At 37.0% G+C, this 18,468-nt stretch overlaps 2 protein-coding genes across 3 annotated transcripts; both read right to left on the bottom strand.

Annotated features, from left to right (window-relative positions):
* Positions 1 to 93: 93 nt before the first annotated feature.
* LOC129876097 (uncharacterized) lies at positions 94 to 8,751 on the bottom strand. Its single transcript, XM_055951418.1, has 13 exons — positions 8,335 to 8,751; positions 7,764 to 7,876; positions 7,593 to 7,649; positions 6,950 to 7,045; positions 6,751 to 6,821; positions 4,767 to 4,809; positions 4,592 to 4,672; positions 4,339 to 4,398; positions 3,524 to 3,574; positions 2,317 to 2,414; positions 2,171 to 2,219; positions 1,751 to 1,795; positions 94 to 1,080 (listed from the first exon to the last, which is right to left on the bottom strand). Exons 1-13 carry the CDS (start codon positions 8,696 to 8,698, stop codon positions 637 to 639), a joined length of 1,572 nt encoding a protein of 523 aa, XP_055807393.1. The 5' UTR covers positions 8,699 to 8,751; the 3' UTR covers positions 94 to 636.
* A 1,247-nt stretch (positions 8,752 to 9,998) lies between these two features.
* On the bottom strand, positions 9,999 to 16,658 carry LOC129877418 (probable ubiquitin-conjugating enzyme E2 25). 2 transcript variants are annotated; one of them, XM_055952916.1, is made up of 8 exons: positions 16,421 to 16,658; positions 15,059 to 15,199; positions 12,977 to 13,072; positions 11,877 to 12,866; positions 11,730 to 11,793; positions 11,141 to 11,280; positions 10,743 to 11,054; positions 9,999 to 10,575 (listed from the first exon to the last, which is right to left on the bottom strand). In XM_055952916.1, exons 2-8 carry the CDS (start codon positions 15,179 to 15,181, stop codon positions 10,258 to 10,260), a joined length of 2,043 nt encoding a protein of 680 aa, XP_055808891.1. In that variant the 5' UTR covers positions 15,182 to 15,199; positions 16,421 to 16,658; the 3' UTR covers positions 9,999 to 10,257. The 2 variants fall into 2 exon arrangements, with proteins under 2 accessions (XP_055808891.1, XP_055808890.1); XM_055952915.1 differs by having other exon boundaries at positions 15,059 to 15,161.
* Positions 16,659 to 18,468: the final 1,810 nt, after the last annotated feature.

The raw sequence follows: 18,468 nt of genomic DNA, 5'->3' as shown, positions 1-18,468 counted from the left end.
TCGAGCATCGAAAGTGGACTTTCCCGATGCAAACCCGCAGTTGGAGCTCAATGCATATACCAAACACAGAACGAAAACCCAAAACGGAAAAAACCAATGAAAAGCCCAAGATATATCTATACTTCATCAAATTGTGCTTTCGAAATACTTCCTACACAAACTACGTAACACTCTAATTCGTCCACAATCTCTCCCAAACTACATTTGATTTTTAGGAAAGAATGATCAAATGGCATTTTTGGATTATGTCTCTTATCTTCACACTAAAAACTAAAAAGAATAGTCTTACAACGGTTTTTCCTTTCGAATTACAGCAGCAGTTCACACTTTGTCAAAATTGGCATGTCACAACACTGAAGATGATCTTTATCACTTCGTATCAAAAATCCTTAAAGCAATATGAGATTCCAATGCAATTTCACCTGATACGGAAGCTCACACGTCAACATTGTAGTTTACCACTAGCTAAAGAACTTCGCCATGTGAATACTGCCAATTGAGTCCACCAGAGAAACAGGTATCTCGGCAAGGTTCTCGTGTTCTGATCATCTGATGTAGGTTAAGTAATAAATATCATGTAAGAGGCATCCAAGTAGGGTGAATTCTTACCATTATATATATTGATGTAGCTCTTTATCACCATCTATTATGTTTCCAATGCTTCTTCGAACTTTTCTCTTTCCTTGAGGAATTCTCATCATCTCTGGCATTACTGCCATGCCCGTTTTCCTTCAACTTCTTAGCAGGCTGTTTTTCCTTCGACGACTTCCTCTTCTTTCCTGAGGATTGAGCATCACCATCCTCTGCAATACCATTTCCTCGGGGGAGTGCTTCTTCATCATCATCATTTAATTGCCAGTTACAATAGATCTCTTGCTGGTCACCAAACTGCTGCAGTCCTTCCCCAGCGCCTGGAAGCAAGTTTTTAAAAGTCACTTCCCCATTAGATCCCCCTTTCCTTTCCACTAGTATTTCATCTGGTCTAATTATTGTGCCAAGAATACTCCTGTTGGGACCAAGGGCAAATATGGCTTTTGCGTTTGTCAATGTCGTGAAAGCCATTGCAAAAGCTGATCTGACCTGCACCAATACAAACAAGAACCTCAGAATGTAGCTCCAGAGGGAGCAAGAAGCAACAGGACCAGCTGCATGGAAACAAGTAACAACCAAAATAACGGTGAGCTAGAGATTTTTTGATTGGAGTAGGTAATAAAACTACTCCATGATCTCCAGTTTTCACAAACAAAAGCTGAGCAAATATCAAAAAGGATCACATCAAAATTAGGATCTGCATCTAAACTTCTATTTCAAACTTCTTTTTGATAACCGAGAAATTTCCAGGGGCAGGTGGAGCAAAGTTCGAAACTCAGTAGGTAATGGGTCTGCCTCTCTAACCTTCTCCACTTAAATACCAGGCTTTTGTCTGCAGCAAGGTTTGAATTTCGAACCTGTGACGTGCATCTAACCCACACATCACGAGCCACGCTCATCCAACAGGAGGGGAGGGGGGATACAGCAAACTTACATGATAACAAATGCTGCCTGTTAAACCCAATGTGCATGTCAAGGGACACATGCAAAATTCGCAATCACTGAAACAGTGAAACTCATAAATATTGGTAAGCAAAGAAGCTTCTTAAATCGCCCCCAAAATATTAAGCAATCTTATTGATGTGGTGCAATGCCTCTAGTATGATTTTGATGAAAATGGATAAAAAGATGAGCAGGATCTGAAATCATGTAGTATAACCTGAAAATAATTAAAGGAGCTCTTTCCTATGTCATTTTCTGGTGTCTGCAATCACAAGAAAAAACCTAGTTTAGCAATCTGTTAATAGTGTAAACAACCTTCAAAAGAAAAAGGAACTCAGTTACTAAACTCCAACTATAAGGTTCACACAACCAATAACTACACAAAAAATTAGGGTACATAATCCTTCTCTTCATTGGTCTACAAGAAAATACGACCAACCAAAATAACTGACACCATATTCAAGCTTAAAAAGCATAAAACTAAATAATATAATATATATATATATATATATATATATATATATATATATAACTAATACAAATATAGATAGGAAAAGAAAGAATGGAAGAACAGAGTTCTCTGTGATATTCAAAAAGACCCTAGGGAAATATGAACAGCAAAGATATAAAAGGTAACCTGTGGATCCTCAATGGAGATAAGAGATTGCTTTCCTTTAATTGCGAACCTGAAAACAAAAAGAAGCAAAATAAAATTACCCAACAGATATAAAACTTCTTTTAGTGAAACACTTATATAACTTAAAGTATTACATAATTTCATACCCTTTGCTACTCTTCAGGAAGAAGGTACCTCCTCCATTACAAGACACACCAACATCTGATGTATTTAGTTTGCATCCATAAATATCAAAGAAATTAACCTATATCACAACATATGAACAAATGTGAGCAACTTGCCCTAAATAATATGATCCTGTAGGGTAATTTTGCAATAGAAAGTCCCAATAAGCTGAAATAACATAAAAAAAGGGAAAGGAGAAGGAATGAAAGCAAACAGAGATAACAGGCAAAACAAAATGCACAACCTGCTGTGCACCCCACAAAAGCTAAAACTTCCCCTTTCTCTTGCTTACTTCTGAAAGGAGGAAACTTCCTTTAGAAACCTTTTAAGTGCAAGAACTAAATATGTTAGACTGATAACAATTAGAGCTGAACAGTCTTTCTCCTATAAATATAAGTGTTATTATGGCTTTGGTCTATTCGACTTCTTATTGTTCCCAAACTTCTGCCTTTTGGCTTTGATCTTTTTTCAAGGACCTTGGGGAAGCTGCTTAAGCAATCTCTTAAGTATTCATTTCTTAGTTCTCCCAGAGAAACTAAGATTTAAAGATGACTCAAGGTGAAAAATCTGTCCCTCGCACTTACCTGCATTAGTTGGTAGTAGGGTCAAAATAATCTTCTCCCCAATGGAAATAATTGCAGCAACAATTGGAAGAGATCAAACGAAATTAATAGCAAGCAAATAGGCACTTCTAGGTAAAGCATAAAACAGATTAAGGTTTGTGTGTGCGGCTCTGTACGCATGCACACGAGAGAGAGAGGAAAAGCAAGGTCAGTAAGGCAATTGTTGTTGAACACGACAGCCGCGAATAATCACATTGGAACTTTAAAAGAGGAGATTTGTGTATTAGCAAGGAACATATAAAGCTAACATATTTCAATATGGTTTAGAAGTTCAGCATATGCATACTCTCATACAGGTGCTATGGCTTTCTATTAAGTTTCATTAGAGACTTTGCCTTAGGCTTTCATCTTCTCTTAGAAAGACCTTTATTTGCTAAAAAATTATCCCCTATAAGGATTTTTCTCTTTTGCCCCTCGAAGATACTAAAGCTTTGATTCTTTTACCCTGTTCTCCCACCTGCAGCTTGGCCATTCTCTTTAAAGACAAGAACATTGTTGGCTCAATTTAGGTAGAGCATGATTTATTTGAAAACTTTCAAGATATACAAGTTCGAAGGAGACATACCAAAAGAATTCCCAAATTCTGCTCTGCAGAAGCTTGGCCATTTCGATGATTCTGGAAAACGAATGACATAGCATAGACCAAATAATCAAAACAAGGTAAAACACAAAAGTGCATTGGTGACAACTAGTTTTAAATGACAATTAGTACATCACAACAATACACCCACAGGGAGTAAGTTGATTTTGAAGTAACAAAAAGTGTTGCTCAAAAGACTCAATCTTTCCTCCTTTTTTACAGTAGTTAATACAAAAGTGATGAACAGTATAAATTTGGTCAAACCAAAAACACAAGCCTAGACAATCATTTCCATATGGATGAAGTATCAAAGGTAGTACCTCAAATCTCCATTCCTTGCCCATCTCAACTTATCTCTTCTATTAGATATAATATAATTAAGTTTTTCAAACCTTAATGTCAAACTGATGAAAGAGGCCAATGCTAATTGATCAATTAAAGATAACATGCTTGGATTGTCTCATCTCAAAACTTGTTTTAATCCATACTCCTCCAATCCCAGATAGAATTTTGACCTTTCTTTTATGTGAAAACTGAGCAGCAGTAATATCCTGCCACATGTATTTGGCAAGTGAAAGGACTAGCACCAGTGAAACATAAAGTGTAACAGCAACAAGAGGGTCATTTCCTAAGTGAGAATAATTAGGACTGCCGTGAAACTAATATTTCACCTAGTTACACCACTATTTCACTCGACTAACTAATTGTGAGACCATAAAGTCCCTATTATTCAACACAAATACATGGCCAGTCGTAATTTACCATTCACGCTGTTAGAACATATGATTGAGTTAATTCACCTGCAACATTGCTATGAGCATTACAAGCAGTGCATAGGATCCAATCCCACCAGTATAAACCTGCAATATAATAATACCATAAGTCAAAGCAGAAAAGATCAAAACCATATATCAGCATTCAGCAAGCAACCTTAACATGTTTTTATGCATGTCTTTGCCGAGAGTTAGCAACTTGGATTATTCTGTTTTTTACGAATGTCTCTGCAGACAGTAAGCAACTTGGATATATCAGAAGACATAAAGAATGCTTTACCTCATTTAACTCTCTCTGTTGCAAGAACACTTTCAAAATCAAGCATAATGGTCGCAAAGGGGGCCAGCTAGACATAGCATCCTATAGAAGTTTGCAAAAACAATACCATCAGACACAGTTAATTTCTACATCAGTAGATTTTCACTGTTCAGCGAGTGGATACGTCATCACAAACCTTAATAAATTCAGCAGCTTTGGGTCCATTTTCCACATCAAAGCTGTGGCCACAGAACAGAAAATTAGAAGTATAAAGTTAACTAGATAATTTGTAGTTATACCGAAGTGATATGAAGAAAACTTTGTGTCCACCAATAGACACTTATCTTCAAAATACAAACTCAATGCATCCCTCCAGTCACCCTACTCTATAGCATGTCCAACTCATCAACATACTAAAAACATTATAGCAGTTGGGCTAATTCGATAATAGTAACACCACTATTCCATTTAGCTCAATGAACCTTTATTTTATTGAGATGAGCCATAGCAATTACTCCTTTGATAGATCAAGCAACTCGGAAAGAATTTACGCCTCTACTTCCTCCCAATACTCCCCTTTCCACATCAGAATATACCCTCTCCCAGAGGTGTGTATTATTCAGTTTATACCAAGAAATCAACTGAAGCAAACTTTCATCTGTTTGGTTCTTTCTTTCTTTTCTTCTTTTTACTTGTACTTTTCAGTCGTTTTTGGTTTTAAGGGTTAAGGGATCTCAATTTTCCATTCCCGTTCCTGGCTTTAATAAAATGAAAAGGTGTATATATAGCATGCTAGGGTTTGCCTTAAATTTGGGAAACTCCCACTAGGTAACTACAGACAAGAAGAGAAGCTGCAGCAGCAACACTGCATGTTTCTTCCTCAGATCTTATTCACACTGTCACATCGCAGGCAGTCACTACTTGGTCTTCCTCCTTCCTCTATTTCCTCCTAACTAACATTTTCTTCTTGATGTCTTCAGGTTTCCCACTTTTGCTCGATAATTTTTGCTATCAATCTCACCCATTATTAATATTTTTCTCTTTAGGACCCCACCACCCCCAACCCTTGAAAAAAAAAGATTACGTATATCTTTCAAAAAAAAATCGATAATATCTTTCAATTACGTATATCTCCTCTCCATTGATTGTTCTTAGTGTACAGGAATGCTAATTTTCTCCTCATCTTATTTAACATCTGAGGCAAAAAAAATTGTTGGAGCAATAAGGTGAAAGCTAAAAGAGGCCCAAATCGAGAGAGGAAAACCAAACCAAGCCAAAACTCATATATGTTTAATGATCAGTTTGCCTACCTAATCACTTCCAAAATCAAAAAATAAACGGAGTGCATACCCTACTTCTCTCACCACCATCTCAGTTCTCACCCATCTCTAAAGTTTGTGCCGAACTGCTAACTAAAAATTCCTGACACCTAGGCATGCGTTCATATTGTAGGATTCGGCAAAGGTTAGGCAAATTCTCGTCTTTTAACCACACATGCTCTTCAGTCAATATCAGACTTAGTCATTTGAGTTCAAAAGGTTGGCAGTCTCGTTTGCATAGTAAGTACTTGGCTGAATTTCATAGGAAGCTGATATAAAACAATGAGGTATATATCAAAGCGATTTCCAGTAGCCAGCGGTGAGGAATGAGTCGTCATAGGATTTTTCTCTAACTTCCAAGAAGTGAAGAAGGAAAGAAATTGGTCAACTTCTCCATTTAATTTTGTTGGCTTGTAAAGATAAGGACTAAAGTCTAAGCTAATATGGACAAATTAACAATCAAATGCACCAATCGAGAAACTCAAACCAAAAAAAAGGGAACACAAGAAAAGGCTTAGCCCAAAACACAAAAATGAAGTACATCATAGAATCTGTGGAATGATTTGAATTGGATAATGAACTGAAACCAGAACCAAGTGTGGGAAGCTCAAAGCAAAAAATCAACTCTCCTTATGCACACTATTATCAACAAGTAGGGGCAAGACAATTTGCAGCAAGAGACTAAACGGAAAAGTTCTGACTAATGCAAAACATAGCTTTTTAGCTATGATTTCGGGATAAAGACTAGACAAATAAACATCATCAATATGAAACTATCTTCTACAAATACATAATATTGTCAGAATCCCATAAAACTAGTGCATAATAGAACCTTATATTGGTCATAAAGAAGAATCGAACCTTATGTCAAATGAAATGCCACTTCTCTTCTCCACAAATTTTATTATTGGCACACGAGCCTTTGAAATCACCTAATTCGAAGAAGTACATGACAATTCCAGATTGTAAGTTCTCTTTGCAGAAACCTATCACAGGGGTTGGGGGGAGAAAATGAAAGAAAATGTTCCTCGTTGAGATATCACATGGTCAAGTGATGAACCTGTATCTTCTTTGCAACTCCCTTCTGTGAGAGAGCTCTGGAAAGAGCTTGTAAACCAATTTGAGGACTTCTAATTTCTGACTCTAATATCACCAGCTGTATTTCAAAGAGTAACTCATCACTTTTATTGAACTTGAATCATTTTTGCTTCTACACCACAATCAACCAACAAATAATATATGCCTGTCAACAGATCTAGCATCACAGACAAAGAAAGTCTACAATCTTGAACACATTTACAACACAGTAACCACCACAATATAGTATCATGCTCCAGAAGTAGTTGTCTATAAGAAACTATGTTTTCTTTTTTAAAAGAGACATCTTTTGTTGGGTATGAAAACGTTTACAGGTCCAACAACACAGAATAAGTGATCCAGTACAGGATGCCCAAGTTAGTGTGATGCTTTTTGTAGCATGTTACAGAGGATCTGTAAACATAGATACTTCGGTATTGAGGGGTAGTTATTGTTGTTGTTGGTTGATAAATAAGGTATTGAATGGTAATTGTTGTTGTTATTATTATTAGCTCAAAAGTTGAGCAGCAGTTGCAGCACTTTAGTGATAAACTTTAAGAAAAATATATTGTTACCGAGAAAGAAAATCCAAAATTTACTTGAAAAAATAAACAGAGTAAGCTTACATCAACATCACTAGTGGGAAGATAAAGTCCTGTCTTGAATGATCCGAAGACCTCTGGCTGGAAAAAAGAATTAAAAGGAACTTTAACAAACTGAAACAATTAGATTCTGTATATCACAAACACAATGGGCTATATAAGGATGGGATGGGAATGGCAAGTGTGAGCACAGACCTTGCAGTTGGGCCAGATATATCTGATAACATTAAAAACACATTCTATTGCTTCATTACGAGATGCTTGCTCCTCCAACGTAGGTGATAGAAACTCACAAAAATCTATTATCTCTGCAAATATGGCACACAGCAAGTTTAAGCAAATTTAGCTGCAAATCTGTTCGGTCAAAATATGAACTTTGTATGTAAGTAAGTAAATTTAAATATGCACACACACAATCACATGCACATGTGTGTGTTTACTGTACACGCATATATACATAATCCAGAGACAGATTCAAAATTTAAAGTTTGTGAGTTCCTACAACGATTTCAAGTTAATATACATAATAACTGGGTTCACAATCAAATAATTTAATAGATATATAAGATTTGAGCAAAAGCTACTGGTTCTCACGAACCGGCACCAGACAAGCTGGATCCGCCTGAGCAAGTTTACAGCAAATTAAGTTGCTCTGCTTCTCAGAAGAAGAATATCATACATGCATACATATACATGCACATATCTTAATTAATTCTTAGAAATCATCACCAGAAGAACAACGAAAACCAAAACAACGTTGCTTTACCTTGGTGAAGCTGGAGCATGGGACTCTTAAACTTACAATTAGCACGAAACCAATTGCCTTCAAGTCCTCTCTCTGTTTCCTTAACCGGCAAAGGAGTAGCAGATGGTACCGGCGTCGAAACAGAGATTTTATTCAGGTCGGCGGCGTCTCCATCGAGGTCGAGTGAAAAGTAATCGGGCGCGGCAGTTTCCGGGGACGGACACTGTAGAGTTGATAGAGAAATCTCATTCCGGAATACGACGTAGGGTTCATGCTCGTCGGAGGAAGACGGCAGCTGTGGGTAGTCGGCGGTGGTGGTGGCAGTAGCGGCGGCGGCGGCGGAGAGAGGCCGGAGAGTTTCGTACAAAATGCCCTCAACTTCCATTGGTACTGAATCCGCACAAGTCACGGGTCGTGGAATTAGCTTGGACCGGTTTAATATGTATTTTTGATCTAATTTAGGGCTTTACTATTTTATTTTATTTTTAATTAATTTGAATTCACTTTGGATTCGGATACAATTAAAAGGTTAACCAGTGGGTAAAAAAACATAAATTCAATTTAGCAATTTTGCTTTTACTTTTTAGTTTTCAATCATATGTTCGATTTTCACTTTGAAATCCTCTGCTAATTTGGATTTGTGTCACTTAAGACCAGGATTAGATCATAAAAACATGACTCATTTATTAACACTACTTATTTTAACTCCTCAATTATAGCTCATCTAAAATTTGGATTGGAGAATGGGCTACGTATACGTAACTTGAATTGACCTAGAAAATCTAATTAAATTTATTTTATAATTTTTTTTATTAATATGTATATATAGTCATTCACACGGATGATCCGAGATTGATCTCTCCTCAATGCATTCTGAGTTGAGCTTGTCGCATAGAATTTGTCTAGTGCAGTATGTGGTTTGCAGGCTATTACACAGTGGGGGTTTACCCAGTGCTCACCCAAAAGGCAGAGGCTGTGACAGAGATTATGAGCCAATTTGGATGGGCTTTAAGTTGATCATTTTAGCTTTTAGACGTGTTTGTGCCTAATGCTAATTTTAAGTCATAAAGTTTTTAAAGTCAGTCAAAAATGAAAAGTTAGGATTCCTAACTTTTTTTTTCTAAGTGCTTAAAGTCATTTTCTTTGACCATAGAAATTACTTTTATATCCCTTATATTTTAACTAAATTCCCAAACTACCATTTTTATTCTTTTAATCCTAAAATTCACATCATTTTTCTCATTTAAACACTTTTATCCAAACACCCAACTTCTTATTTATAAAAATAACTTTCAGCACTTCAAAGTTTTAAAAGCACTTCATACATAAAAATTATTTTTTTTAAGCCATCCAAACGGCCTCTATAGCAGCTGCGAAAAATTATTAGCTAATTAAATAAATTATTAAAATAAATTAAAACTTGATAAGAGCCTAACAGGTTGAACTACAATCCATTATTCAACTCATCTTAACCCAATTCATCTCAACCTAAATAACATTTGAACGAATTATTGATTTGTCCATTTATTGACTCGATCAATTTTAACCTGCTCAAATTATATTCGGGTGAGACCCATTAAAAAGGAGGCGATATAAAAAGGACTCCTCCCTAAAGGTCTGACATAGTACAAATTTGAACTAATCGAATCAGTTAATTTTGTATACCACATAATTATACAGAGAGAGAACAAGAATAATAAACCTATATAAATTATAGTAGATGGATCTATACATATGATGAATCAGATGAACACATCATTCATCATTCTCTAATGAGCTCTACTTTCGCTGTTTTATGAACTCAAAAAAACAAGAAAGAAAACTCTGAATATGAAGCTAATAATGTACTATATTTTACCCAATTAAAGTTGAACTAGTTGGTCAACATTAGTCTCAATTCCACCTATTGTCAAAATTCAATGTCAGCATCTTCCAACACCATCCTCATACAGGTTTACCGAAGAAATAGCTCGCGGCGTTTGCAGGAACAATTAGTGCTACTCCAGTCCCTATCTGTGCCAAGTGAAGAAATTTGTCGCAATCCTTTGCGCCAATCTCCTTAAATGTATCTATAACTGTCTTGATGAACCCGGCCAATGAAGCCTTGAAAGTTGGTGAGCAGCTTTTATCGCCCTCATCAACGTCCTGAACACCACCCCGGACAAGGCTACCTACTTGAGCACCATCTATGTATGCTTTACATGCCACAAGAATCTCTTGAGCACTTTGAAAGAAATGCCCTAATACAAAATCCTCAAAATGCTGCAGCAAGAAGAGAGATTGGCATTAGTAGTTGATTTAGAACCACAAGCGTGAATGAAGTCAAGAATAGTGGTGAAGCATAACAAAAGAGCTTATTTTGATAATAGATGGCTAAGAACCATTGACGACGATCACAGCAGGCAAACAATTAAAGTAAATATAGATACCTTTGGTGGACGCCTCATGGAGTAGACCATTGTTTTCAGATTTAAAATGTAAGTGTTCTCATTATACCGCAGCGAGCTTTCATCCCCTCTGGCTGTCCCGCCTGAGCTTGCATAACCAGGCTCATTGAAATAGGGCTTTGCATTTAAAATTAGCCCCTGTATGGACACCAAAACTTGTAACATAGTAGACGCACGAGGGATCCATTTCTCCTTCCCTTGGCCAGTCCAAGTGTTAAGAAGACTCAGGCAGACTTTTCCACAGTTATACAAATTAGGATTGATTCGAAGGCCGAAGGAATGGTAGTGCACAAGCTGGAAACAATAGGTAGGGAGGTGTTAGGTTTAAGGTCGAAAAGGATAAAGTAGTACAGTCCTCAGAGACAAAGCGAGACACATACCGGGGGAACATTGGGATAGTTGCTTGGAAAGAAAACATCAAAGAAGTAAAGGCCATCATGATATGGAGTTCCATCAGCACCCATGATAACTGCTCTCAACAGATCCATTCTTGATTCGTACACCCTGACAAATATTGTATCTGTTCAATAAAAGACGACCAGATGAGTACATGGTTAAGAAAGTTGCAAGAAGCATGTGTTGTAACTAAATGGAAGGCTGCACCCAAGGGTGTGGCCTAGTAGTCAATCAAGTGGGATGAGAGCCATGAGGTCTCAAGTTGAAATGCCAACGTAGAGAAAAAAGCACCAGGTGATTTCTTCCCATGTGTCTTAGCGTAAGTGGACAGGGTTACCTGGTGCCTGGTGCCTGGTGCTAGTGGGAGGTTACAAGTATCCCATGGAATTAGTCGAGATGCACGAAAGCTAATTCTGGACACCACGGTTATCCAAAAAAAAAAAAACTAAATGGAAGGCTGAGATATTCAGACTTCCGTGACTAGACAGAATTCTAGGCTTTTGTATGCTAAATTTAATTGTCTCGATAAAAAAAGGAAATCATAACAAATCATGTGAAACTGTGCTTGTATACCAGGCAGATCATTCTCCAGTATCTTCCATTCCTCCTGTATTTTCTTGGCCCAATTCTTAGAAGGCTGCAATAGAATGAGATATCTCATAAGATAATGAAGCCAAAACAAGTTGAAGTTATGTGAAATTTTACTTGGGATAAACTAACCACGTTCCCTGAAGAAGCCTGTCGAGAATAGAAATGGTCCGAATGATCCTCAACAGTATCAAATTTTTTGAAAAGACGGAATTTCGTCAAAGTTTCACCTAAATTTCTATGTTGTTCTCCATTACAAGCCGGTCCTGAAGGAATTGAAGGACATCCTGCAGTTGTTGCACTTTTGTGCGCATTCTGAGGGAAAGAATTCATCATGGGAGCTGATGCTTGAGCAATTCCTGCTGAAATCACAGTGTTTCGCTTAAGAAATACATTCGACAAATCAGACACTGGAGATCCAAAGGGAAATTTCGGGAAATGAGGCCCACTATGAGTAGATTGATTGCCCCAACCAGAAGAGGTTGTAGCACCGGATGAACCTAATTTCTTTCCATAATGAGCTAATGACTCTTTATACAATTTAGATGGGTTGTTCCCAAAAGAGGCTGTAGCACCGGATGAACGGTTCTTTTCACAATGGGAAGACAACTGTTTTTCTACCCCAGATGAGAGGATCTTTGAACTACTTACTCCCTTGGAACTCTTCTCACTTGAACTTCCAATGATGAATTGTCCCTCCTTGCCTAAAGCAGATCCTGGGGATGACCAAGACGACCCAAACTGTGTAGGCTGACCAACGGGAGTCGAGCTGCTAAATGAAGTGGACTGGTCCCTCATTGTCCCAGATACATCTCTTCCTGAAGTAGTTGTAGTGGTTGACACCATTTGTTCTTTAATGGGGCCAGGCATCCAGGGGATTGGAGCCTCAACTCCAGTGGGGATATCCATGTTATCAAAACGTGATTGCAAAACAGCATAGTCGTCATACAGTAAGTCATCAAAAAACATGTTCATGTACTCATCAGCTCCAAAATGTACATCAGAACCAAATTCATCTATAATAATTGGATTATTAGATGATGAAAGGTAACTCTTCTTTTCAGACTGAACCCCATCTACTGGTCCACCATTACCTGAACTACCATTACCAACCAAAATATCCTGCAAGAGAAGCAATTGACAAAATTCAACCTTCAAAAAAGGACAGCATAGAAGACAAACAAGAAAAGAACCAGTATTTTGACAAGAGCGCATTGGCAATCTCTGATTACCTTCCCCTTGCCACTAAATTTTACATTTCCACTAGAGCGCTTGACATCACTAAAATCTTCTTCCACGTCAACATCTATTATTTCTTGGAAAATAACCTACAAATAATACATCAGAACTAGTATCAGGGCCAGCAATAATGTTACAAGTAAAAAAGAATCAAGTCAAAGAAACAATGCTTGTCTTGTCAATAAAACCAAACTTTCAACAGAATCTCCTGCAAATTTGGACTAAAAAGCATACATACACACAATCAATTACCAGAAAAGATGTCAAGAGAGGTTAGCTAATCTGAAGGACTCTAGTCCTTCCTCAATTTTCCATTTTCCCGAAGAGGCACTCCTACATGGCAAAAGATTTCTATCGTAGGAAAAATAAACTTCTATTCAGTTGAAAGGAAAAAAATATATGCAGGTATATCTAGCTTTTGCTCACATAAAGGAAAGCAAAATCCAGCTGAACATAATATGTGTTTTAAGAGGATTATGGTAATGCCAACCTAATTTGTAGACAAGTTCAAATTACTTTTACAAAGAAAATATTCGAAAAATAGTACAAGAGCATGTTAAAGGCAGGGTAAGTAAATGCCCGAACATATTTTTTGGACCAACTCACACTCACCTCAACTAATTTACCAATACCTACTACCCTCCTACTAGCACAAAGTACCAAGTAACTTTTTTTCTTTTTTGATAATTGTGGTGTTCGGGCCAGCTTGCACGCACCTCAACTAATTCCACAAGATACCTGTCATCCCCCACCAGCAACAGATACTGGGTAAGTCTGTACACCAAGGCTAGGAAAGATGAGAAGAAATCACCTAGTACTTTTGTCTTAAATGGGATTTGAAGCTAAGACCTCGTGATTCTCAACCTACTTCACTGACCACTATGCCATACCCTTGGATGACAAAGTACCAAGTAATTGTGTCCACGATTTATAAAAATAGGAAGAAATCACTTTGCGTTTCTTCAGATTTTGAATCATCGATCTCCCCAGGTTCATTTTAGCTTTCATTGACAATTAGGCTACGCCCTTGGGTGCAAATGCCTAAGCACTTTATTCTCATTGTTTTGATAAAATAATAATTTATTGATGTGAGAAAAAACCCCATATACAAGCGGTACATAAAAAGTAAAACACCTAGACAAGAATGTGGTTCGCTATAAAAGACCCCAAATCATCTACGCTAACAGGAATTTTGTGGATGCATCCGAATTTTTGTTAAAAAAAACAAAAGATTTAACTCTCAATTGTACAAGAACATTTTCCACTCCCAGCATAAATGAGGTATACTTTTTCCTAATTCTGTAAGGAGCCCATAAGTCCCAGGATATCTCCCATATTGGTTACGGAATTCTTTTGCATCTCCCACATCAGTTACTTGTTTTCATTCCAATAGTAATATTAAGTTCTGAATAATCTGAATTTCATACGAGGAATACAATCTGTTACACCTTCAAATATCTACTATTCCTTTCTACCTAGAAAACCAATGATATACACAGTGGTATAGTACTCCATATTCAGATGAGTTCACTATGGCGCAAACGAGAGTCTTAAACATTGGTAAAATAAGTGAGAAAATTAAATGGGACACTCTGCATTATGGTGAATGATGGTGTTGGCTATAGTAGCAGTGATCTCAGAAGGGATTAACAGGGGATCATGTGCAACATAAACATCAAGAGGGCCATACAAAAGTTGGACTGGGATAGAAGTTCTTCCAGAAAATGTTTGATTACTTGGAGGGACAGTGGGAGATAAAATGACATGGAGCCGGAGTTAACAAACTTCATTTAACTATTCTTAATAGAAAGAAACATAAACTCTCCACAAAGCCAAAAGCTTTGAGAATGCAAATTCCAGCACTGTCATGTGCAATTACCAAATCAAACCTAAGCCAAGAAAAAACAGTAAACTGTACATTGGAGATCAAATGTGCATCAGCAAGATGACTCAACGAGGCCATTAACATATATTATAGCTGAAAGCGCGCTAGCAAAAGGTTATCAATCAATTCAGAAACAAAAAAAAGAAGCAAAGAGATAGGATCCTGGTACAAAAAGTACATAATTTTATACCTCCTTTTGCTTAAGAGACTTTGATTTTGAACTCCAATTAATAGGTCGCGAAATTTCCACTACCTCAGCATCAATTGAACCCCCACCTGGAAACCTTCTTTTCCTGTGCATCAATAGTATCATCACAAATCACAGAGAGTGCTTAAATAAAGACAAAAAAAAAAGAAGATGATCAGACGGGTCTGTGTTAACTTGTAACATTATACCATCAATATCACAGATACCCAAACACTAAAAGATAACACGGAAATCATCAATTCTGTACTTTGAATTCAATAACATCAAAATCACAGACCCCTGAATACTTGGACACTAACAACATACCCAGGGTAATCCCATAGGTAGGGTCTAGGGAGGTTAAGATGTACGCAGACCTTACCCATACCTCATGGAGGTAAAGAAGCGACCCTCAGCTTCCCCAAATACTTGGGACATTCTTTTAAAAAAATACCAACTTGGTATATGTAATTTACTAGTAAATCAATACCATCAAATCAACAATACCTCCCCAAATATACTTAAGAGAGTTCTTTTTCCTTGCCAAAAAGAAAATACAATCATCAACCTCAGGAATACCATAATAACATGTAAAAATGGCTTAGTCGAAAGTGCATAAACCCAGATACCATATTTAAAATTCTCTATTTTTTCCCCTAAAAGCAGAGAAATCATCAAACTGGGTCATCTCTTTTTCTCTTTCTTTTTTGGTAACCTTGGTATCTAGGCCACTCAACTAATTCCACGGATACCTCACACCTCCCACTATCAACTCAACTAATTCCATGGATACCCGACACTTCCCACCATCAAAATGGGTCATCTTTTACACGTCCACTTGGAAATCAATACAATCAAAAATCACAACAACAACAAAAAAGAAAATATCAACTAGGTCATCTCTATCTTTTTCCTTTTTTTGATAAGCGTGCTATTCGAGCCAACTTACCCCAACCTCAACTAATTCCAACATATACCCAACACCTCCCACTATCAACTCGACTAATTCCATGGATACCCAACACCTCCCACCATCAAAATGGGTCATCTTTTACACGTCCACTTGGAAATCAATACAATCAAAAATCACAACAACAACAAAAAAGAAAATATCAACTGGGTCATCTTTTTTTGATAACCGTGGTGTCCGAGCCAACTTGCCCAACCTCAACTAATTCCAATAGATACACAGCACCTCCCACTATTATCTCGACTAATTCCACGGATACCCAACACCTCCCACAATCAAAAGAGTCATCTTTTTACACCTTCACTTGAAAAATCAATACAATCACAAAAAAAAAAAAACTTGTGAACAAATAAAGACAAAAAAAGAAAATGATCAACTGGGTTTGTGCTATTTACTTGGAATTCTCAGAGACGTGTGTTGCTACTGGTTTATGAGTCTCCATGGATCGATTTTTGCAGAGAATTGACAGAGGCGATTTAGGTCTGGCTGGTTAAATTCCACAGGTTTTCATCGATGAGATTGAAAAATAGATTGCTATATTCCGTTTCTTCAGTGGATTCTATATTTAAAAATTTGCTCTCACGAAGAGACCCAAAAAGAATAAAATTGTGAAACTTTTTGGTTTCAATGAGTTTAGCTTTATGACTCATTCTTCCCGCCTGGTTAAGAAGCCAAGTACGTCCCCCCACCCCACGCCACCCACACACACCCCCTCCTCATGTTTTTTTTCTTTTTCTAAGAAAATATTTATTTTTATTTTTATGAGGTAGCAATAAAATATGCGTAGACTTTATTCTCTTCAAATTTGAGGATTATATTGAATATGTTGATGGTGGTGTTTTGTACGACAAAATTAATTGAAGGCTTATCGAAAACAGCCTTTCTGCTCATAAGAGGGTAAGGTTTGGGTATACTTTTTATTTTTTCGAAATTCTACTTGTGATACTACATTAAGTATGTTATTTTTTATTGTTGTGTTTTGTATGATGGAAAAAAATTTTACAAAAAAATAATCAATTTTCTGACTTAGTCATTTTATTTTTTGGATTTCTCATTTGGTGTTCGATATTCGCAGTAGAGTCAAATTAATTTGGATTTGCGAATAGTATGACCTATTCGGGTGTCACGACTCAACCTAAGGCCTAGTCGTAATACGGAGATTGAAACCTCGAAGGACTCCAACCAAGCCTCTTGTACATATCATAAGCATACATAAGGTAAAGTAAAAGCGGAAACATCATAAGAGAGTGTAAACTATAAATAGAAATTTAAGAACATCACATGACAACATAAACTCAAAATATTTGTCCAACTAGATGCCTCTACTCATGAATATGGGCGGGGTTAAGACATGTCCCTAACTCACTCTCAATATGAAACATAGCAAAAGTCTTTGAAAACAATAACTAACTCAATAACTAGTCCCCGATAAATGAGGACTCACCACAAACATCGCTGGATAGGAAAGCTTAACTATCCACGTAGATGAGTATGATTTTCAACCTCAACCCTTACATTATGAGACAATGTAGGCAAAAAGTATGCATTGGTACGTTAAAATGTACTAAGTATAAGGGTGTGACATGCAACGTAAATCATGGAATGCAATGGTCAAGTAAATCACATGATAAGATGAGGTAAGTAAAGACATGAGAAAATCATGTTGACCAAAGCATAATTTAAAATCATAGCATACATAAGAGATCATACATATGTGAGATAGGAACCATAACCGACAATAAGACCATACGAGCTATAACATGGAATCCCGTTGTCTCCCCATACAATGAAGAAAAGGGGAATCTACTTGCCAAGGTAGACTCTACATGCCTTAGTGGATCCACTAAGCGGTTATGTGAACCGGGTACTCACCCCTAGTTCTTAAATTCGGGTACTCACCTTTAAGCCTTGATATTTCGGATACTCACCTCTTAGAGATTTGGGTATTCGCTTCTAATCCCTTTGTTCCTATGGTGGCACGTAGTTCAAGAGACATGAGGTTGCTACTAGGGCTTTTTGGTAAGGCCTCCACCTTAAGTCCACTCGGTGCTAAGTCAAATCCCACAGAATATATGCATAGCATAAAAATCATAATTACATCTATCATAGTCATGATCATAGGTTTGAAATCATAGAGTAGCTCATTTATATAACATACTTGTAATGTGAAAATTGTCCTTTCATCATTACAGTTATATTTGCATAATTCATAACGTTAGGCGTTAGGTCACCACATCGGGCCCTAAGTCACCTTACTTCATAACTTGCATGAAATTCATACCTTGAACTTAAAGTAAAACTCAATTGCATAACCAATTGACTTGAAAAATCATGTAATTGACTTGAAAAATCATGTAATTGACTTGAAAACGTGCATGATCATGGACTTTCTATCAGCCCATGCATAATTCATATAGATAGTATCATTAGGAAATATAATTGA

The sequence above is a fragment of the Solanum dulcamara genome, chromosome 12, assembly GCF_947179165.1.
Source record: "Solanum dulcamara chromosome 12, daSolDulc1.2, whole genome shotgun sequence".
NCBI lineage: Eukaryota > Viridiplantae > Streptophyta > Magnoliopsida > Solanales > Solanaceae > Solanum > Solanum dulcamara.
This window is presented reverse-complemented; position numbering and strand designations above follow the sequence as displayed.